The 23005-nt window shown below is 42.6% G+C and overlaps 1 protein-coding gene across 2 annotated transcripts in view; it reads right to left on the reverse strand.

Moving 5' to 3' along the window:
- Nucleotides 1-499: 499 nt before the first annotated feature.
- Nucleotides 500-23005, reverse strand: part of LOC146989110 (carboxyl-terminal PDZ ligand of neuronal nitric oxide synthase protein-like) — a 249511-nt gene continuing 227005 nt past the window's right edge. For both annotated transcript variants that reach the window (XM_085775086.1, XM_085775085.1), the window contains exons 11-13: nt 7316-7512; nt 6508-6626; nt 500-2229 (exon numbers count right to left, since the gene is read on the reverse strand). In XM_085775086.1, the coding sequence (XP_085631212.1) occupies nt 1581-2229; nt 6508-6626; nt 7316-7512 (965 nt within the window). In that variant the 3' untranslated portion in view covers nt 500-1580. The remainder of the gene's footprint in view (nt 2230-6507; nt 6627-7315; nt 7513-23005) is intronic.

Raw genomic sequence — 23005 nt, forward strand, 5'->3', positions numbered from 1 at the left:
CTCTCTCTAATGACAACTAATTATCTTTTGCTCCACAACAACTTTCCACCAGCCCGCCCTCCACATGCCGCCTCTCCATCCACTCATCAAGACGCTCTGTCGGGTTTTTTTTTCTTCTTCTTAAATTCACTTTCAGCTCAGCCAGTTCAGAAAAAATGACTTTTATCAGCAGCCGACAGCTGGACGTCTGCAGCAGCTCAGCTCTGGGATTCATTACAAAATTTTCTGTCTGTACTCGGTGATTGAGGGAAAACTAAATCTTACCAGGTGCACAGGGCAGAAAAAAACATATTATTAATCAATTAATATATTATTTATATGATCTAGAGTTGATCATAAGTGACTTACGGCAACATATTCCACAATTTCTGGAATAAAGAGAGACAATTGAGCTTAAAAGTCACTGTTATTTATGTTTCAGCTCTAGAAAAATACAAAAATATCACTACAATGTTGTTCACAAATTAATTTATCCTTCTAATTTTAATGCTTCAATTACTAAAAATTCATATGATTTGGAAGTTTCTAAAATAAAACATTACTGATTGATATTTTTAGTTGCTGATGCTTCAGACCTGCAGCTTTAAAAGGTCGTTCTCGGTGCCAGAGGTCGCTCTGCTGGTGCTCAAACTTCTTTTGGACCGAAAAAAAAAAAAAAGTGATAAGATTTAATATGATATGAATGAAGCCAGAAGTTAAAAAGCCTCCAGTTGTGATCGGCCTCTGGCACAAACGGCTGCTTCACATCCTGAACCGACCGACATAAAAGTGAAATTCACCCAAAACTCTTCCCCTCCCTCACTTCCACTCTCGTTCACACTCTCCCACTCGTTTCCTTCTTCCCCTTCTCCTCCTTTTCCTCCTCCTCCACTCTTCACTGTTTGTCATATTAGTTGCAGTTTTTTAAATGATCTCATTATAGCAGCTTATGTATTATATGAATTTATGACTAACATGTAATGAAACGTCCCTTTTATATGGATTTAAAACGGGATGATCTTATAATTTATTGCTCAATAACCCTCAAAGAGACATTTCACTAATTACATTCATTATTACCTGATCTGCCTTTAGCAGGTTTGTGTCGTGTTATTACTAAACTGCACTGAAATGAATCCGCATCTTCTCTCCTGCGTCTTTTCCATCATCCAGTGCTGGTCAGTCTTATTGTTATTCATTAAGAAGAAGCTCGTAGTGTCTGATTGACCCCAGATCAGCCAGGCTGGATAGATATAGATATATATACTTTATTATCTGGAGGGCCATGTTTTTTTTTATTTCCATGACCTGTGAACCTGTACAAACTTGTAAAAAGCCGCTGAGAAATTAAAAAAGCAACAGATTCGGCCCCTGAAACCACACGTTTCCTTTTCCCTACAGCACAGCCCGGAGCAGGGCGAGTTATATATTCAAAAAGTGGCAGTGAATATTTGATCCAAATGACTTATAGCAGTCTGTTTGAGTTTCTGCCGCAGACATCTGGAGCCTCTCGAGTAAAAAAATGAAGAGAAGAAGTTCCAAACTTTTTCTGAATCATACTGAAATGGCATCTGGACCTCGGCTCGGCTCTGCTCTGCTCGTTACTCGAAGGACAGCAGGTCGGGGTGCGGCTCCGGGTCATCGGCGCTCACCGTGCTGCCTCTAGTGCACGGGGCGCCGTTACCGAGCAGCACCTCCTCGCCCAGGCTGATGCGACAGGGCGTCTTCCCCGAGCGGGGCGTGGAGGCGAGCCGCGAGTCCGGCCCCGGCGCCTTCTCCCAGATGTCGCAGGGTTTGGCTCTGGGCTCCAGCAGAGGAGGAGGATCTTTGTGGATGAGGTCTGGGACGGAGAGCTGGAGCTGAGGCTGACGCTCCTCCACGTCTCCGTCTGTGCCTCTGTCCTCCACCTCCTCCTCCTCCTCCTCCTCTTCTCCACCTTTCCCTCCTTCCACCTTACTCTCCGTCGACTCTGGATGAGCTGCGTCTTTCTCAGGAGGTGATGTGACTTCCTCCTTCTCTCCCGGCTGCTGCTGCTGCTGCTGCTGCTGTGGCTCCTCCTCCTTGGCGATGAGGGGCGTCTTTTCCGGGGAGGAGAGGACTGAGGAGGAGTCTGCAGCGTCCGGAGAGGAGACGACCGGGTCGGAGGAGATCATCATGTCCTGGGTGGTCTTCAGCGCTCGAGGGAGGCGCTTCTTCCCGGACGGCGGAGGTGGGTCGAGCCGAGGGAAGGAGGCGAAGGAGGAGATGTGACTGGAGGAGAGGAGAGGAGAGGAGAGGAGAGGAGAGGAGAACATGTGAGGATGATACAAAGGAATTGATCCATCTCCACCGATCAGACTAGTTTCAGGTCACATCGTCGTTCACCCAGTCGTGTAAAATATGAACCATTGTGTGAAAATTGCTTTGTGAACCTGTGAAGGTACAACTGAATGTTTGTGAGATGTTGAATCGTAAGACTGAGATGGACAAAAATACAAAAGCAACATCTCTGACATGGCTCTGACTGTCAATGATGCAGAGGGATGAAAATGGCAGGTTTGATGCTTTATTAAAGGAAAATTCCAGGCAAATTCAACCTGGGGCTCTAGTTTCTTGATATTTTAGGTCTAAAAGAATGAACCTGAAGATTTTCTTTTTAATGTCGCCTGTTTTGCAGTAGGTCTGTCTGTCCCCGCGAGGGGTTTGTTTACTTCAAGAAAGCCGACATGTTTGAAAAATGGAGCTGTAATACAAAGTCTCGCAAAGTCTCGTGCGGCTCAGTATGTTTACAGGTCGTCTGAAGCTCCTGTTTGTTTTATCAACAAAGGAATATCAACTCGGAGGCACAATGTTTTCGTAGCCGTGAGAATAAATCTGGCTGTTGTTCATTCTGCCTGTACTTTGTATTACAGCTCTGTTTACAAACATGTCGGCTTTCTTGAAGTAAATAAACCCCCCGGTGTGTGTTTGAAGCCATCTGACGTTGTCTGTGGTTTTGTGGGATGTAAACAGCCTAAACAGCCTAAGATCCGTCCGCTCCCATTATACGCTAAACATTAAAAAGAAAATCTTCAGATTCATTCTTTTAGACCTAAAATATTAGGAAACTAGAGCCCCAGGTTGAATTTGCCTGGAATTGTCCTTTAAGAGCAGCAGCAGCAGCTCCTGCAGACAGTTAAACTTTTGAAACATTTAGTTGCACAAATGCTGCAATTTGTGTTTCAGCCGGCTCTGAACACATGATCTGAGGTGATGGCAAGAAGAAATGAGGGAAAAAACAAGACACACACAGACACACAAAAAAAATATGATGCAACTTCAGTGAGTTGTTGTGAGTGAGCTCGTGTGTTATTACTGCTCTTGTCAAACTGATTCGACTAAACCGGGGCTTTCCACTCTGGTATCATGCTGGGCTGGAATATGAAAATGAAAACCTACCAGAGATGATTTGTTAACGTCAGTACATTTCTTTTCTTTTTTAAAAGTTACTTTTTCTGACATTTTTTTTCCTCTCCCTTTTATTAAAGCTGCAGTGAGAGAATGAGAGCGGATGGGATGGCTGGACTCAGACCAGTGCTGCTGCATCTCCAGCTTCATCCGTGCAGAACAGACAAGGATGAATAAAAATTCAAAAAGAAAGAAAACAAAAGTAATATTTACAAGCTGCAGGTGAGAAGTGAGTTTCTTTCAGTCTGCAACAACAAACTGGAGCGCGTGCTGCTGCAGGTTTTCATGGTGAACATCTGAACATTACTAAACATCTGGTTCTGCAGCTTCACCTCACTGAACACGGCTCATTTTGCCAAGAAGAACTAATTGGGTGATGGCCGCCGTGATTTTTGGAGAAATGCTGTAACTATAATAACCTGTCAGGAGTCGTTGGAGCTTAAAACACAATGAACTGTGTCAAAAAATCAATTTAATTTTTGAGTTTTTAAAAAAAGTTTTTCCGCTGATTCAGGGAGGAGTTGCTCACACAGATGTGACATCACACAGAGTTTAAAAAACAAGGTGACATAAAATAACTGTGTTGACTTTTCTCCTCATAATTCAACTTCATTAAACTCTGATGTGATGAGCGAGAATATAAAGGTCATAGATACCTTTATTTTTAGAACTAGAAATAATTAATTATGTTTGTAGCTTCACTGTACAAACAGGAGATATCAATTATGATGTAAATACTATACAAGAAATAAAACCTCATGATAAATAGCACCATAGCAACATCTGGAAAGAAAACACTGAACCTTTTGGGCTTCAGTCTCTCCATCCCATCTCATCTCATCTCATCTCATCTCATCTCATCTCATCTCATGCATCCACGATTCAAACTCCAACCCGTCTGAACCGGTTGGTGGTCGAGTGAAATCTCTGCAGATCATCGCTGCAGGGGTGCAAACTCGTCACCTTTCGGCGAAATTCGCCGTTTTGGATCCCAAATTGGTCATTTGTGTGATTCGTGTAAATCCGCAATAAAAAAAAAATTGAGAGGGGGGGGGGGGTCCGGCGAGCCGAGCCGAGCCAATGCACCTGTCTCTTTAAGGCGCATGCACCTTACCTGGATGACAACGAGTGGTGGCAGCGCTCCTCTTCTGTCCAGCAATACACAAGCTTCACTTTTAATACAGACTAACTAACGCGACTTTGTGAGCATGGCGAGTGAAAGAGTCGGAGCAAGAAGATGCGCCAGCAGCGTTGTATAGGTGCTGTATGGGACCGTGTGTGTGATGATCGCGATCGCGGCCAATTAGCGATTAGCGCGTTTAGCATTTATTAGCTCCAGTGTCTCCCTCTTCTCTGGAGGAGGGTCTGGCGAGCGAGACTAGCTCCAGCGCGACCTGTGCAGCAGCAGCAGCAGCAGCAGGAGGAGGAGGAGGTTGACTGACTGTGGCAGGACACCTGCCTCTGTTTCACTTCATGTTGCTGGTAAATAATGTGGTTGTAAAAGTAGTAGGCTAAAGTTAAATTATTTTGTATGCACTAATTAAAGGGGCAGAGCTTTAAGAGACATTTTAGCTTTTATATTTTATAAGATATAATTTTTGTAAGAACCACAATTAATAAATATAGGTTATATATTTCAGTGAATATCTAATTGTTCTTAGCATTTGTTAGATAACTTTATTTGCCCAATAAATTAAAACATGTTGGAACTATCAATGTCTCCTCTCTTGCCACCAGATCACCTACTTTTATCCTCAGACTGTCACAATGATGTATCAGATGTCAGACTGCCTCATTCTTTCAGTTTTAACCTGAATATACAAGACATGATTGATTTTCCCAACGATCAAAGTATACGAAACCGAACCGAAAACCATGACCACAAAACCGTGAACCGAACCGTTTGCTTGAACATCTTTTAAATACATATTGCCGCTTAATATGTTTTATGTAACCTATGGCATTTTTAAGCTTCATGTGTGTTATTGGACAGAAAGAGCAGCGCTGCCTCGGAGCATAGCCTACGTACAGAAAACACATTTACATCAATAAATGTTTCACAATGAACCAATCAGTCTGTATTAAATTTTATTTAGTTTGAAGGCAAGGTTTGCAAGGTTCATCTGATGGACATCAAGGGACAGATTCTCCCAAGTTTTGCACAGCTTTTGCTCATGCTAAACCTGCATAGGCTGAAGACCCTCTTCACATGTTTCAAAACCAAACACAGAGAGACAGATTGTGCAGGTTTAACAGGAGCAAAAGCTGTGCAAACCTGAGTAAATCTGGACCCTAGTCTCATGCTAAAATTGACTGTAAATTCACCTTTAAAGTTGGTTTTTAAAAAAATTTCCCCGGGGGAGCATGCCCCCGGACCCCCCTAGGGGGTCGGTATCTTGTCACCTTTTTTACCCCTGATGAGTTTGCACCCCTGTCGACGCTGGTAAATTAAACCAAATATATTCACAGTCGACTAAACGGACACAAATGTGAGCAGAGTGGCTGAAAAATGACGTTTGCCTGAGTGATCATCAGATGATCAATGCCTCTGGAATGAATCCACAACCAAACACAACCTGAGTGTGTGTGTGAGAGGAAATAAGAAATGCAGAATTTAAAAAAAAAGCTCATTTCCATTTTTGGAGGTTACAAAAATCAGTCTTATTCAATTGCAGACCTCTCACAGGAGCCTTTGATGTGTCATCACTAATTCAAATCCACATTTCACAGGAAAAATCTTAAATTATTCACCTTTTCTGACCCGATGCCTAATTTACACTGACAGACACTTCTTTCAGGAGAGCTTATTTAATATTTGGGCCTACAATGAGATAATGTCTTTCAGGGGTTTTTATCATTAAAATGAATGTGAAGCCTTGGAAAGTGATTTTCAGATATTCGTCCTGAAAGCACAAAGGCACTAAAAAAGATAATAAATGTTTAATTAATGAAGATCTTATGTTCAGGATTAGGGTTTAAATTAAGATGAAGATGAAGTTTGGATGAAGCTCTGTTTGAACTCAGCTTGTATAAGTGCTTTTTCATAGTTCACAGTCGCGTTAATATGACCGAAGTAGCAGCATCACATCGCTTTCCTCTTACCTGTTAGTCTGGTTCAGTTGGTCCATGCAGCTCCACACGGCACCCACGTTTTTGTTGACCTCAGTGACCCCGATGTCTCCAAGGTGACTGGGCTCCTTTCGCCTCAACAAGTCATTGACCTAAAGAAGGAAGGAAGAAAGGGTGATGATGTTTAATGGCCTCATATTAAAGGGATAGTTCAACATTTTGGCAAATTCTCCTATCACCATAATCAGTCATAGCAGTAGGTTCATTACCGTTAATTATAGGCATTGTTGATTTGAGATCGGCGGGGCAGAGACGTGAGCTCAGTGAACACAATGGAGGTGAACGGTACAGGTCCCCTGTCCCTCATCAAACTCATCAAATACACAATCCAACAACTCCACAACGCTCTGGTGGACAAGTTGTGACCTGCATATTCACCACGCTAGAAAATAATCATGTAACATTACAAGAGAAAATTGAAAATTGTCAAATGCATAGCCGAAACTACATTCCAGAGTGATTTCAAAAGCGTAAGTAGTTCTGATTGTTTGCTTCATGTGTGTAATGTTACATACTGTAATTATAAATGATTATTTCATAGCGTGGTGAATGTGCAGGTCACAACTTGTCAACAAGAGCATTTTGGAGTTGTTGGATTGTGTATTTGAGGGATCTCAAAACAACATGCACCGATATTTAAAGGTAATGAACCTACTGCTATGATAGGGGTTATGGCAAAAGGCGAATTTGCCAAAACGTTGAACTATCCCTTTAAAGGTTAACGGGATAAATAATGTTAATCAGAGTTGTCATGTTCAGTTTCTGTTTGAGTCTCACAAACCTTGGCTCCGACAGCCTTCCCCAGGTTGATGGCGTTCTTCAGCCTCTGCTGGCCTCCGGAGGATGGAGAGTCCACGGAGCCGGAGCCCAGGTTGGGATTAGCCGAAGCCGGGGAGCGTCGGGCCGACGGCGGGCCTTGCCTGGAGATCTGGGGACTCTGCTGCTGGGCAACGGAGTTCTCAAACATACTTTGATCAACTGGGGATAAAAGAGAGGGAGAGGAGACAAAGACAGAGAGGTAAACACACAGAAGATGAGGAGGAGGTTTCTGTGGTTACAAAGCTGCAGACCCTTTAAGAATTAGACCGAATTGCTGGGATGTTTGCTGCTAGAATGAGATGCAGACTTTCAGTTCTTGAAGGGAAATGAAAGGGATATTTCACTGCAGTGCAACAAAGCTGGATGTTCAACATGTTCAGCTTTTCTAGTACGGCTTTGCCAAATGCACTACTCCTGTTTTATCAGCTGCCATGTCTCTGAAACTAACTCGGCTGGAAACCGCATATTTATTCACTTTGGGACCGGATTACATAACATACTGAACATATGGAACAATAGCTGGGAGATGCACCGCAATGAAATGTTTCTTGTGTCTCAATTTGCTGTGAACCAAAACTGCCGTCCATGAAGAACTACAGAAACTAGTCTGAGCCGAATTGTGGGAAGTGTTTGATACTCAAAATACAGTAATCATGCCATGTTCCTTCTGGCACAACTCAGGTTTAGAGGGGACAGGTAGAAAAACATTTCTTCTTGTTCAAGGCTCAGCAGGCAGAGGCAGGCAAACAGTGGGCGAGGTGAAGCACTGCAGCAGCGGGTAGGAACGACAGGAAAAGCAGCCAAATTACAACAGAAAAAAGCGGAAAACAACGAGCAGGAAAACACAACAGATGATAAAACAAGGAACGAGTCTGGGAAAAATACAGAGAGGAGATGAGGAAACCGAGAACAGCTGAGAAAGTCGATGAGGATGAATCAAAGGATGAATGAGGGCAGTGAATAAAATGGAAAAGGCAGGCGGTGAATGCATAAAAGAATATATGAATGAACTGTGACACTTCCTGTGTTACTCTGCAGATTTATACAATAACGCCATCAGAGAAGGATTCAAAGAGGATTCATGAGGAAAAAACAGCCGACATATGGGCTCCACATGGCAGAGCAGTAACACTGTTAAGTCACAGGGTAATAAGTAAACCAAAACAGTAAAACAACTCCAACGACACATGCACACAAACCAATGAACCAATGAAAATGAAGCAGGAACAGAGAGACCAGAACTTAAAAAAAGGAGCTCAGATGGTTGTGAATCCACTGAAGACAGATGTTCTTACCTCTTGGAGAGAAACGTTTCTCAGAAGGCATTTAACAAGACATAGAAGAACCAGATTTCAGATTATTTTACGTCTAAAGAAGCAGATTATTGAGCTGTTTTTGCTTTAGCACAAAAGGGATGAAGTCAGAGAAGGTAATGGGTTAAAACTGTAAATATCTGAAACAGGCCTTGTCAGATGAAGCATCAAAGCAGACAACCTTGAATTCACTTTGCACACACACTAGCACTCGCTTAATGTCCCCAATCATGAGATAGCGATACAAGAGCCAGAAACGGGAGGAAATGTGATCCAATATTATGAATCAGCTCGATAAAGAGGACACACACACAGTAGCCTACTGTAAGTTCACGATGGCAGGCAGAGATATGAGAGGAACAGAGGGAGAGAGACACATTTACTTTACAGCAAGTCATCAAATCGCAAATCAATTACCACAGCAGAGCGAAACTGCACCAAGACTCGCTATAAATGTAATTACATAACAGAGATCCGTTATGTGTGTGTGTGTGTGTGTGTGTGTGTGCAGATGTAGATAGGGTAGAATCTGCATTCAAGGCTGTTCTACCATATTAGAACGTCTCTGGTTCTACGTTGTGTTTGAGATGAGTGCATTTAAAATTACTGTGGATAATTATTTTATAGAAATCTGGCCTCTGGTTGTGGTTAATCAATTTCGATTAGGTTATTTGTTTTGGCTTTTTTTACTCAGTAACTTCAATTAGGCTAATGGGCATTATAGCAAAAGAGGGCACATGTTTTGGGGGGTAAAAGACAAAATGTGATCCAGAAATCTATTTACATGCACTTAATTGAAAGATTATCAGATTCCACAACAACAACACAAGAAATACACTGGAATGAGACATCTGAATGTTTTCCTGCTGCCTTGTTATCTTCTCCTGCCTGGTAACAACTTCTTATTAAATAAAATAGAACAAGCCTGAGAACAAAATGCCAGAGCAACATAAATGACCCACAAAAGAGAAAAAAATGCGTGAATGTGAGAAAAACATGTTGCAGTATTATTGTGGATACAATGTGTTAGCTATTAGCTCACTACATAAACAGCTACTAGCCTATACCATTGTCGCCAATTCTAAGACCACATATATTTTGTAAAAATGTGTGATGAAACATGATATAAAACAAATATTAGGTGCTGTAAAACAACATAATTACTGTGTTTTTATTTTATTGCAAATTAAATCTCTTAGCCTAGCTTCCACTGCTGTTAGCCAGTTAGCAACATGACTCAGCAGCAGTTTGTCGGCACATGTAAGCCTACTGTATATTTTGGTCTTTTATGTGTTTTAACCGTCTCCTATAAAGCCTGTGTCCGTTTACCCTTGTCCATTCATAGCTGCGACAGAAAAAGACACATAATTTACATGCATTAAGTCTTTGTTCGATATGCTGCCTGTCTGCCAAGGTCATCCGTGTAGGCTACTGACTGTACATCAAGGTCATTAAGTGATCTCGGGATCGATAGTGTCACATTGCATCGGCTATAAAAACATTCTTATTGATCCCGCCAGACAATGAGGCCACATATTCCTCCCACTTTAACTCCTAATGGAGAAGTAATGGATGGACTTGTAATGTAGTACGCCCTGTGGAGGGCTTCGGTGAAGGGCACTGGAAAGAGAAGCTGTTTGTGCGACCAGACTTACAACGCGCTCCGTGAAAATGTATTTATAAGTCAGCGTTTCATGTTTTTTCACAGATTTTCTTTCAAAACCATGATGCTGAGGTGAAACCTGCCGTTTTGAAACCAACCCCGAGTGCCTCAGTTTGGGCCCATTTGCACACAGATGTGATTTATCTTCACTGTTTATGAGCATTTCTCGGTCAAACTGTCCCAGTGTCAGCTCTGAACCTCTTTGCCCTCGGGGGCTCCTGTACTCTCTACACAAAGACATTGTGTTAAAGGTTGGTGGATAAAGTACACGGTGAGAAAAGCAATTGTTGTCTACTGAGACTAGAGGTCAGTCTGTCCTGACTGAGGAGAGTTACAGTGAAGCAGTCGAGGCCAGAAACAAAACATGTGAGAGTCGCTGGAGCTAAAACTCAGTATCAGATATGACTGTTTACTGTTTTTATAGCAACAAAACAACAAGATGGATGTGCCAGGTTTTTCTGATTGCCTTCTAAAACAAGACGAGACGTCTCCTCCATTAACTACAAATCTTCTTCCTGTTCATGTTCAGAAAGCAACTCCTCACCCCGAAGCAATACAAACTTTGTTATTTATTTCATTTCAAGTTAAATTAATTCCAAAAAGCTCAATTTCTTCTTGGTGCGTTGCATGCTTCTGTCTGGATGTTAAGATTGCTGAGTGTAAGAACTGGGCTGTGAGTGTGGTGCATTCGGGAGCTGATGCAAAATCCGTCTGCACATTATCAGCCGTGGTCACTGCCAAGTCGAGGTGCGGTGTGTGTGTGTGTGTGTGTGTGTGTTTATGGCACAAGGCCAGGGTGCGTTGTAAGATAAGTTGTCATCATCATGCAGGAGAGTGTCGAGAAATTTGTTACAGAAAAACAATGTGTGGGAGCGTGAACGTGAGACGTGGGCGGTGACAGCGACCTGCAGAAGACGTGCTGTCGTCTCATCACAAATTGAACAGTAACAGAAAAACAAGGTCACGTTTGAAACGGACCGAGTACAGCGGTGTGTGTGTGATGTAACGCTAACGACTATATTTAGTGGCTAATAAATAACAGAGTGATTTATTTGAAGACAGATCCTTCTTCTCTAAGGAGTTCGAACTGCAGCCGAGGCCACAAACGATCCGTCTCTATACTGTATCTGACAGGTACGTGGCTCTTCCCTCCATCACTACACCAGGTGAAGACCCTCCTCTGTCTCTCTCAGCGGGTCGAACCATAAATAAACGTCACTGCCGCCGCTCTCTGGAGGTTTCAATACCCTCAAATTGAAAGATCTAACGTTAGTGAGAGTTGTTTCCTCCCGACAGGATGCTCGTTCTCCGCTGTTTAAGAGACGCTTTCTTCAATTTGTCACCTCCTGTGCTGAGATTTCCCACGAGCGTCTGTAGCTCACAAGAAACCAATTCAGTTTAGGCCCAAACACTAAATCTATGTCCTTCCAATTAGCGGAGATGGGACAGCCCTCTGCACTGTGAGTTCTGCCCACTGAGGCGTCACAGGCTGAGAAGTAATTGTTAAATAAGAGCAAGAGAGTCGAACTTCGTCAGAGCTCGTGTTTTTTTGTGAAGACTGGAGCTGTGTATGTTTCACATTCACTCTTAGACTAAGTCATTATTGTGAATGAAATAAACGTTAAACCCTCAGACAGCACTGTGACCCAGATTCATACTGTACACTGACAGATACAAGTAAAAGGCAAAACTATAGACTCTGCTACAACAGCTCCACTGGCAGCTCTGAATGTGGAAATAAAATAATGTCAAATATAGAAATGAAAAAACTGAATACAGTATTTTAAAGTTTTGGAGGAGTCTGTACGCAGTGTTTGATGTATCGGCAGCTTGTGTCTGAATCGGCCGACTGAACGATGTCTACTCTTTGTTCATGGCTGAAGCAGAAGAGACTCTCTTCACTTCACTTGGATCACAAGATGAATTGATTAGATATTGGTGGCAAATGTCAAAGGTCAAGGTCACTGTGACCTCACAATAAACATATTTCTGTCCTCCTGAATGAGATTTCTCAAGAGCACCTGAGTGGGTTTTATTTATATTTTGCATAAATGTTCATTTGGACTCAGAGATGAACTGCAGCGATGAAAAGCCAGACGATATTTTCAAGAAACAGTGACCATGACAGTGGGTTTCTGTTTCCATAGAGTGAAGATAAAAAGCTTTTACATATCATCCCAGTTTAATGTGATGTCAAATTTCCAGCAGTCTGTCTGAAAAACCATGTCAAACCATGTTGTGTACACACTTTTTTGCAAACATTTTCACTGCAAACATTACTCATTTTGCAAGTTTGCATGTTCAAATTGCACATTGAGCAGGTTAAGCTCAAGGTTTAGGGTCAGGGTGACCTCTTGTTCTTGTTATGTGATAGATTCAGGGTCACAGTGACCTTTGGCCTTTTACCAGCACAGACAGATGAGTTCAACCACGAGTTCAATCCTTGAATGTTTGAACCAAATTTAAAGAAGTTCCCGACAGACGAGATGAAAACATTAAGCCTCCGGCCAAAACCATCGCCAGCTCAGAGGCAAAGAAACACTAGAAGAAGCTTTAATCAAAGTGAACATAAAAGCTGAAGAGCCGTTCACAGACTGTTTGTTTCTTACAGCAGGACTGAGCACCAGTGGCAGATTAGTGGGCGAGTGTGGTTTATATGGTCTTTTAATTACAAAACAAGCCTGAAGGAATCCATCTGTAATAATTATCGTTCATTAACAGTGAAATGAGGATTTCCTCTCTTTCTTTCTCCAGGAGTTGCTGTGGATTAACGGCATTAGTCGAACAACAGCCAGATTAGAAACGGAAACAGATCGAGAGTTGGGACGGCTATTTCCAGGGTGTAATTCAACGTGTAATCCCCCTCCTACACCCCCCTGTGATTTGCTGCTAAATTAAAAATTCCAGCACATGTAATCAGACATTTCTCAACCGTGTGGAATAAACTGGATTCAGAGCAGGAAGCGAAACAGACACAGTTTATTGCGCACAACAAGACGACACGGTCAAGGAAACCCTGAGCAGAACGCTGTGACTCCCACTCCTGCAGCAGCAGCAGCAGCAGTGGGCAGCGGCGCTGAATCGACTGAGGCCATAACGCAATCTCCTGCAACACTAACAAAAATTGGAAAATCTACCCCAACCCCAAAGGAAAATTCATGTTAATCTCACAGTGTAATTATAGTTTCATTTAGCACAGTGCGTTTGAACAAGTGACGTCTCAGGAGAACGAGAGTCCAGACAAACTCCAGTGACAGGAAATAAAAGGAGGAAAGGAGAGAAAGAGAGAGAGAGAATTTCAAAAGACTTTTTTTGTGGTTGATTTACAACAGGTTTGATTTCACACATGTGGAAACTATCATGTGTCTGAGTGAGTGGATGTTACGACTATCACATTACCAACAAAGACGAAGCTACGTTTAATAACAGATCAATCAATGATTTTTGAATGATCAGTCATTTATTACGTAAAAATATTACTGAAGACCATCTCTCTTTTTTTAAAATTTCACATCAAAGCCAACAAACTCTTGTTTCTTTTGGACATTTTGAAAACTCATTCATTTCTTGATCCATCTAAAGTGAATGTGGTCATGTGACTCCCTCAGTAATACTTTATGCCCTTTAGTTGTTTAGCTTACAGTTTCTTTTGATTTAAATATTACTTCTCATAATGATGCTGCTGCTATTAGCCTGAGCTAAAGACGAACTATGCAAGTCCGGTCGCTCTTCCGCTGTTTTGCTAACCCTCCTCTCGGCCATGTGCATTTGTTTACAACGAAGCCGGCGAGAAATCAATCAATAGAGCGGTGCATAACGTCATATATAATCTACCATGTCACGATGTGTATATTTTTGCAGTCTTATTCATCATAAACAAGAGATTACGGGTTACGGGGTGCGTTTGTGTCACGGTGCCGCAAAGAGGAGGCTCTGATCTTACGAGACGCTAGGTGGAAGGCAGAGAGCCTCCATTCTCCCTGGAACTAGTTACAAGTCATTGATTTAACCAGCACTAGGACTCTGAAGCTGTTTAATTAAGGTAAAAATGTAGCATAGTTAAAGTACAAATCCTGCATAGTTCCTCTTTAACAGCACAGCTAGCAGGTGAGCTAACACCTGGGCTTTACTGTGTCTTATCCACAAACCACTTCCACTTCAAAACAAACACACAGTCACATCTTGTCTGTCTATGGCACCATGATGAATCACACAGTGGTGTAGCAGTCACATATGCACTCAATCAGATGTTGACACACTGTGGATCAACACCTCACCCCCCCTCCCCTCCCTCCCTCCTCCTCCTCCTCTGTGACAACATTTGGTTTTACTCCAACATGTTTTCCACCACAGGCTCGTTTGTCACGCTCATCCTCTGTTGTAAAAAGGGAATAATTATGAATCATGATGTAATTATGATTAGAATATTAAATTTTTCACGTGGAACTGGTAATTGGTGAAATCAGCTCCCGCCGCCCTCCCAGGCAGCGTGTGTGTGTCCGTGTGTGTGTGTGTGTGTCACTGAGCATCGCCTCTGCCAGACAACCAGCGTGAGGTTGTAATTAGCTTTGCTCGCTTTGCCATCACTGATCAAAGTGCCAAACTCTCCGCTTTGTTCTTAGCTGAGGGTAACCCACTTCTGTCACAGAGCATGAACACACACATACTTAGACACACTCACACACACACCCTTCTCTTAGCAGCATATAGATAAGTCTCTCTCTCATTTTAAAGACTTAATTTAATCTCACTTTGACGTGGATTTAAGTTTTGACTGGAAAAAGTTTCTGTATCTCTACACAGAAGTTTGAAAATGGTTTATTCTTAATCGTTAATGTAAAATAAAAAAGTTGATTATTTCACATATTTACAATGCAAGTCAAGTGGACCATGACTTAAGTTTCATAACTGATGTTTCCATGGCCAAAAATGAAACGTTTTATCTTGAATCTTGGATCTAAAGTAAAATAAAACTCAAATTGCTTTAAAAAAAACCCCAGATGAGAAACAAGAGGAATCAAAGGTCGTTGTCTGGGTGCAGGTGTTTCTGTCTCTTTCTTTTCTTCCAGCACTGACTTAACATTTAAAGGACACATTAAGAAACTAAAACTAGAGTTATTCCTCGGGTGCACTAAATCCTAACGGAGAAGTTTCTGCGTTTAGTAAGAAAAACAGCCACATAACGTCTCCAAGCATCTGCGTATGTGAAGCACAGAAAAACAGCTCAGGGCTTCAGAGTCGTGTTAGGACGGTTCAAGATCCTGCTTCTGATCTGCCAAAGTGATAATTTATCATCACAATACAGAGTTTTTGTGCTATGAATGGTATTTCACAATTTAATCATCGTGATAATAATCCAAATTTAGCAGTTTTATGTGTTTATCTACTAATATTTCACAGTTAAAAACATTGGCTTTGACCATCAAATTCTAATTAGTTCATCCTCAAGTCTAAGTTAAAGAGGAACTAAGCAGGATTTCTCCCGTAGCTCTGCTACATTTTTACCTTAATTAAAAAGCTCTGGAGTAATTGTGATCGTTAACTACATGACTTGTGAGTTGTTACGAGTGACAACGGAGGCTCTCTGCCTTCACTTGGCGTCTCACGGCTGAAAACCAACCTTGTAACATCAGTGTAGTACCTGGCCGCCGCCCCGGTGTCCCAGCTCTCGTCTCTGCGGCACCGCGACACAAACGCGCTCCGTAACCCGTAATCTTTTGTTTTTGACGGTTAAGACTACACAAACACACACGCCCTAACATCGTATATGTTATGTAACGTTATCCACCACTCCATTTATTGATTTTTCGCCGGCTTTGTTGTAAACAAGAGGAGCGTAACCAAAACAGCGGAAAAGCGAGCTGACTTGCATAGTTCCCCTTTAAGGTTTTATGCCAAATCTAAGAACAGTCCCTCGAGGCGTTCGTGAGAATCGAGCAAACCCGAAAACAAAACCGAGAGCAGCGGCAGCAGCGGCAGCAGCTCGGGGGCGAAGCTGCATGACTGTGAAAGACGGGTGAGGGGATGAGTGACCTGAAACACACTCGCTCCAACACACAAACACACTAATCCTCAGGCCAGACCGGGTCATTATCACTGATGTATTAAATTAGAGCTCCACACTTGGCTGTGTGCTTCTTGGTGTGTGTGTGTGTGAGAGAGTGACACACACACAGAGAAAAGGTAGCGCCACTCATCAATCTTTAACCTGGGTTCATTAAAGCATGAATGATTAAAGTGGGTGGGCTGTGGTGGGGGTCTGTCTGGGACTGATGAGGGAGTTTCTCACTTATCTGACGGTCACATCGTCTCCTTCCCTCTGCTTCAGCCTTTTTCTACTGGATTTTTACTGACAAACTGTAAAACTGCTTAAGTTCATTACCACTTTGCAAACATTCAAGCATTTTATCCTAATCTCCATGTTTTAATCCTTAAGATTTAAACTAAACCAAACTGCACAGATATCAGAACAGGAATAACAAGTCTCATATTTTATTTTACACGACTTTGTTTTGTCATGCAGCTAAACCAGTGTTCATGTTCAGGTTGTAAAGATGTGCAGCTTTTCTCTCTTTAAGATTGATTAAATAGTTTTGGGCTGTTGGTTGAAAAAAAACATTTGAAGACACTCCACTCCCATATTTGCAGCTGTAATCGAGTCAGTCCAGTTCAGTTCGGGCAACTAAAACTCTAGTTTAATTGGGGGATGATCATAGTTTTGATAATTGGACGGAGGAGAGATGGAGACCAGAGTGGGGATGAGTCACTCACTCTTCTTTACTCCTCGAGATGTTTTTCTGCAATAACAAAGACCGTTCACCTTCAGGGGACAGACATCATTAGTTTCTTCGGCTTCAACGTGCTACTCCTGCATTACTGTAGTTTGTGTTTTTTTTCAGTAAAAACTCGTTACTACAGAAATAAAAAAAGAGAATTAAATAAACCTTGAATAAAAACATCAATTTTTGATCTATTTATTTGCCGTTTCTTGTATCATCTTCAATTTAAGTTTATTTAAGGTTTTTGCTCTCATCTAATTATCCATGTTTTCTCTCGGTGAAGCATCAGAGGGAGCAGGAAGCCCTGATGACTGAGGCTCTGTACACTCAGCTGACCTCTCTTCCTCCTCTCGTTTTCAGAGCTGACCTTCTCCCTCCTCCTCTTAAACACATCCTCGCTGATTGTGAACACAGCAGGGCAGCAAACTCAGTCAGCATCTGTCTCAGAGCGGTGACGGAGCATCCCGGTCTGACCTGAGCCTCAGGGGGAAAGCACAGGCCCCATTAACAAAGCCGACCTGTCTTCCTCCTTCCTCCTCTTTTTCTCTCTCTTCCTCTCCTCTACCTGATGTAACCTCTTCACATAATGTGTCCCCGCCTCTCCCTGTCTGTTTTATTGGCAGGTCCTGTCAGACGATATTAATACTAATGAGTCTCAGGAACGAGCCTCTGACGGTGCAGAGCTGAAACTCCCATCATTAACCCTCACGCTCATCATAAACTTTAAAAAAAAAAAAAAAAAAAAAAAAAAAAATTCTGCACCGCTGCAGAATTTAAATCATAATCCTGCAACTAGAATCCACAACAGATCTCTGTAATTAACTGGGTCACGTACGGCACCGGTGTCTGTTTCCTCCTCCGACTGAAACACCTGCAGGTTAAACTGGCTCTTCGCTGATCCACATGCAGCGTTTATCCTGCTGACTTGAAAAGAAATACACCTCTTATCCTGTCACGACCTTATGAACCCGTTCGACTCTCCGGTTGCTCTGCTGCTTTAAATAAAAACGAGACTCAACCACCAAGTTAGTCATAAAACTCTTAGAGAGCAGCCTGAATTATTTCCTCATTCCACACTACCAGTGCTCTTCTACTTGACCGAAGTGTCTGTCGATGACACACACCATTTCATTTCACACACTCTCACTCTCTCGCTCTCTTCCCTCTGGGTTGACAAATGGATGACAGGTCGGTGACACTGGTCAGATAAGGACAGAGCAGAAATGTGGGAAAGTCAAAAGTCAAAACACAGCAGCACAGTGGATTTGAGCTGAAAAGTTTTAGATTTGCCCATTGAGGAGAGTTTTCTACCAGGTCAGCAGGATGGAGCCGAGACAAATGTTCCTCCGACTATTCAAACACCGTCCTACAGTATGGACTCATTGTCACAAGTGAGGAAACGTTAAAACATGCAGACAGGACATATTCATCACAGAGAGAGAGAGAGAGAGAGAGAGAGTGAGTCGCTCTGCATTGTCTTAGATTAGCGTGTTTGCATGAAAACGAGCTTATTAGCACCAGAGACAAAGTAGAGCTGAGGCTGATGGGAATAGTAGATTACTTAGCCACAAAATACATAATGTAAAGTTTAATTAAAACCTGATGCTGGTGATCTAACATTCATGTAACAATCAAAAATAACTGTCATGGCAAATTTCATGAGGATCCCTTCAATAGTTAATGAGACAAGTCATTTAAAGGGGAACTATGTGAGATTTGCACTTTAATTAAACAGCTTTGGAGTAATTGTATCATGTTAAAGAAGAAGGATTTTTAGCTTAACTATGCTACATTTTTACCTTAATTAAACAGCTTTGGAGTAATTGTGATGGTTAAATCAATGACTTGTAACTAGTTCCAGGGAGAATGGAGGCTCTCTGCCTTCCACCTAGCGTCTCTTGGCTGAAAACCAACCTTGTAAGATCAGAGCCTCCGACCCGGTGTCCCAGCTCTCGTCTCTGCGACACAAACGCGCCCCGTAACCTGTAATCTCTTGTTTATGACAGATAAGACTACACAAATATATAAATCGTAACCTGTACATGATAAATAACGTTATCTACCGCTCAATTAATTGATTTCTCGCCGGCTTCGTTGTAAACAAATGCACATGGCCGAGAGGAGGGTTAGTGACTCCTTTAAATGACTTGTCTATTGGCTGAAAACCAACCTTGCAAGATCAGCGCAGTGTCAAGTGAGTTTTACGAGAGTGAAAATATGCATTGGGAAACTGTAGGGGGAGCTACGTAGAGGAAAAAAGCGACCAGACTTGCATAGTTCCCCTTTAAATCCACTCATGGTGTTACAAAATGAATTGTTATGGGATCAATAAAGTCATTAGAATTGATCCTCTAATAGATACCTGCACTAAAGTTGTTGGTAAACCAAACAGTATCTGTTGACCAGTGTGGACTAACGAGCTCGAGCTGCCGACTGACCAAAACCTGGAGCAACGGCTTCGCTAAAAAACTCAAACAAACAAGGAGAAAAACAAAAACGAAGAATGAAATATTTCATATTTGTGAGTCGGACTTTTCTGCAGTGTTTGCGTTTTCCTGACCTGCACTGTGACATCCTGTCTACACACTCTTCCACAGCAGCGAGCGAGGCAGCTATAATCAGAACAACGTCGGTGCAACAGCGTCAGACAACAGCAGATGCCAGATTTTTTGACATTCGTTTCAGATTCACTGTGTTCCGCTGTCTCTCCAAAATAATGACGTACGGGAAGAAACTCGCCCATAAAAAGACGGCGAGATACAACAACCGGGTTTCTCTTCCTCGCTGCAAACCACCACCCTGCAGAGCACGCACACACACACACACACACACACACGTTTTGTCCTAATTAAAGGGGGAACATGTTTCTGCGCTGGGAAGAGCTCACTCCTCATGTCAACACTGTCTTACAGTAATATCATGTTTACACTCTCCTCCGTCCACATGCATGATGCTGAAAGAAAACCACGGCCACACTGGAGGGAGTTCACTCCAATTTACTGGCACTTGTTCCATAAGCATTCTGGGAAATTACTGACCAGACAGGACGCAGCCAAGTGCCGTATATCATGTAAATAAAGTTGAAACATGCAGCTCTAGCTCTGTGGTGGTGGTGGTGGTGTGGTGTGGTGTGGTGTTGAGGAGAGCAGGTTGTTGTTTCTTCCAGACACGTTTGGGTGAACCTCAGTCTCCTCAGTATCAAAGTCATCAGATCAATAATTCATTCAGCCATTTGCCACATCACTGTCTGTCTGTCTGTCTGTCTGTCTGTCTGTCTGTCTGTCTGTCTGTCTGTCTGTCTGACCCCCGCGCGGCTCGTCTCCCCGGGGAGCGTACGAGCATCTGAGAGACAGAGTATACGAGTGGACGGAGCAGCAGCGAGGCAAACGAGGCTGCAGCACAACAACGTATCTGTCATTCCTGACGTCGACTCTCTCTCTCTGATTCTCTTTGTGTCTGTCTCTCTCTCTCTCTCTCTCTCTCTCTCTCTCTCTCTCTCTCTCTCTCGGCCTTGGGCTTCCACCCTTGTGAGGATATCTGTGAGAAGTGAAATCATGTTGCCAGCCCCGGCTTTTCAAAGGAATGAATTAAAGATTTTAGGATAAGAAGTTGGATTTGGGATGGAATCTGAAATACGTCTACACTGAGGTTTCAGTTAAAGAGGAACTATACAAGATTTTTTATTTATTTTTTACCTTAATTATTCATTTATTTATCTTTATTTAACCAAGAAGTCCCATTGAGATCAGGAATCTCTTTTGCAAGGGAGACCTGATCAAAAATCAGCATTACACAATAAAGATACACAATAAACAAAATGTCAGCTACTCAGTGGCCAGTCCAAAAGAACAATGACATCCCTCCTTCTCCCTCACTGCATTCTTTATGATAAACTTAAAATCATTAATAGATATAAATGCTTTTAGTTTAAAGAGACCCAGAGGAGTTTGCTTTTGGTTATAAAAGAGTCTCATATTATGGATCCGGAGCCGGATCACTAGTTGGCATTGTTTATGGTCGGAACTACGACGGTATCTGATCGTCTTCGAAACTCCGACTTTCGTTCTTGATTAATGAAAACATTCTTGGCAAATGTTTTCACTTTCGTCCGTCTTGCGCCGGTCCAAGAATTTCAACGTGTGCACGGAGGCTCATGGGAAATGTAGTGTGAAAACACTTTACTTTCTGAAACTCCTCGTAGTCCCTTTAATTACCTCACTATTTGTCCCTCTAAGAACCTTTTAAAAAATCAAACAGCTTTGTGATAGTTAAATGACTTGTTTCATGGAGAAATAGAGGCTCTCTGCCTTCCACCCAGCGTCTCCTGGCCCGAAAACCAAACTCGCAAGATCTCCGACCTGGTGTCCCAGATCTGGTCTAGCAAGACGTAATCTCTTGTTAACTTTACTTGCCTTAGACATCGCTTCATGGATTGCCTTCTCACTGGCTTCGTTGAAAACAAATGCACATGGCACGACAAAAATTAGCATTTCAAAACTGTGACTGAAACAGAGAAAAAGCGACCAGATTTGCATAGTTCCCTTTTAAATGTTATGTAAAGGATTATCTCTTAAGTTTGCTTCGCCACCTGAACATCACACCTACAGTTTATGCGATGAACAGTGGTGAATAGCTCCTGATGAGCTGTACACACCGAGATCCCACCACATGCTGCAGCATTAAAATTCCCCTTCAGAGGGAAACAAAGGGTCTAAACAAACAAACAAAAACATCAGACACGTTCACAAAAACATGCAGTCGGTCTGTGTGTGTGTGTCTGTGCCCACACGCTGCAGCAATGAGGCGAGTTGAGACAAACGCTGTTGTCTTTATGCGTTCAACACAATTTGTTAATCTGAGTTCTTCTCCTTAACGAGACGACGCGAACACAGCGGGGATTCCTCATCTCTAAATGTGTCTATTTCAAGTCTTAATATGACACATCAAACACTGTAAAAAAAAAAATAATAAAAAAGTTTAAAAATTACCGACTGAAAGCTTCACACTATCAAAAGGTGTCTCTTGTCTTTCCCCCTCAGCTGCGTCGGGCCTCAGCGGGAGCCGCTCGCTTTGAGCTCGACTTTCACCTCTGGTTTAAATTCAACCCGTGTGTGTGTGAGTGTGTGTGTTACATTTGTCAGCTTTCTTTTGTGAGCCAGTATCTGAGAAGAGACACAAAGGAAGGAAGCTGTAAGGGGGAAGAAACGGGACAAGACAGATGTGGCTTGACGGACAGATGTGGCGGAGACAGCAGTGACTACACTGATTCCTGATCAGTTTTGCTCTTTTTTTTTAGCTCTTTTCACATCTGCAGCCTCCACATGTTCTAGATTACGGGGTCACGCCAAGCTGCTGCCTCTAGCTCTGCATCAACGGGAACATCAAAGCAGATTGCCACCGCATCCAGATGTTGGCGCGCTAGCAGCAGCAGCAGCAGCAGCAGCAGCAGCAGCAGCAGCAGCAGCAGCAGCAGCAGCAGCAGCAGCAGCAGCAACAGACATGGAGTCAGAACATGAACACGGCTTTGCCTCCAAAATGTCTATGGTGGATTTTTTTGTGCGACTGCCCGGTGAAGAAAAACGCCTCCACATGGACGGCTAATCTGACTCCGCAGCCGCCGCCAAGAGGCTGTGGAAGGTCGCCAGTTCAAATCCAGCGACCCGGCGGGAAAATACAACCATGACACTGAGTGAATCTAAAGCTGTGGAGAGAAGCAGCACCCAGTTACAAACTCTGGTCTGCAACTACTGTATGATCACAGATATTTCTAATTAATCTATTATAGCATCTTGGGAGTTCAGAGTAACTTACAATCAATCCACACAGTCACTTTTGAGAGGCTGCAACCAGAACCAGCTCGTTTGGCATCATTGATGAATCTATTAAAGGGATAGTTC

The sequence above is a fragment of the Trachurus japonicus genome, chromosome 4 (genome assembly GCF_045865225.1).
Source record: "Trachurus japonicus isolate A0001 chromosome 4, Traja_1.0".
Taxonomy (NCBI): Eukaryota; Metazoa; Chordata; class Actinopteri; order Carangiformes; family Carangidae; genus Trachurus; species Trachurus japonicus.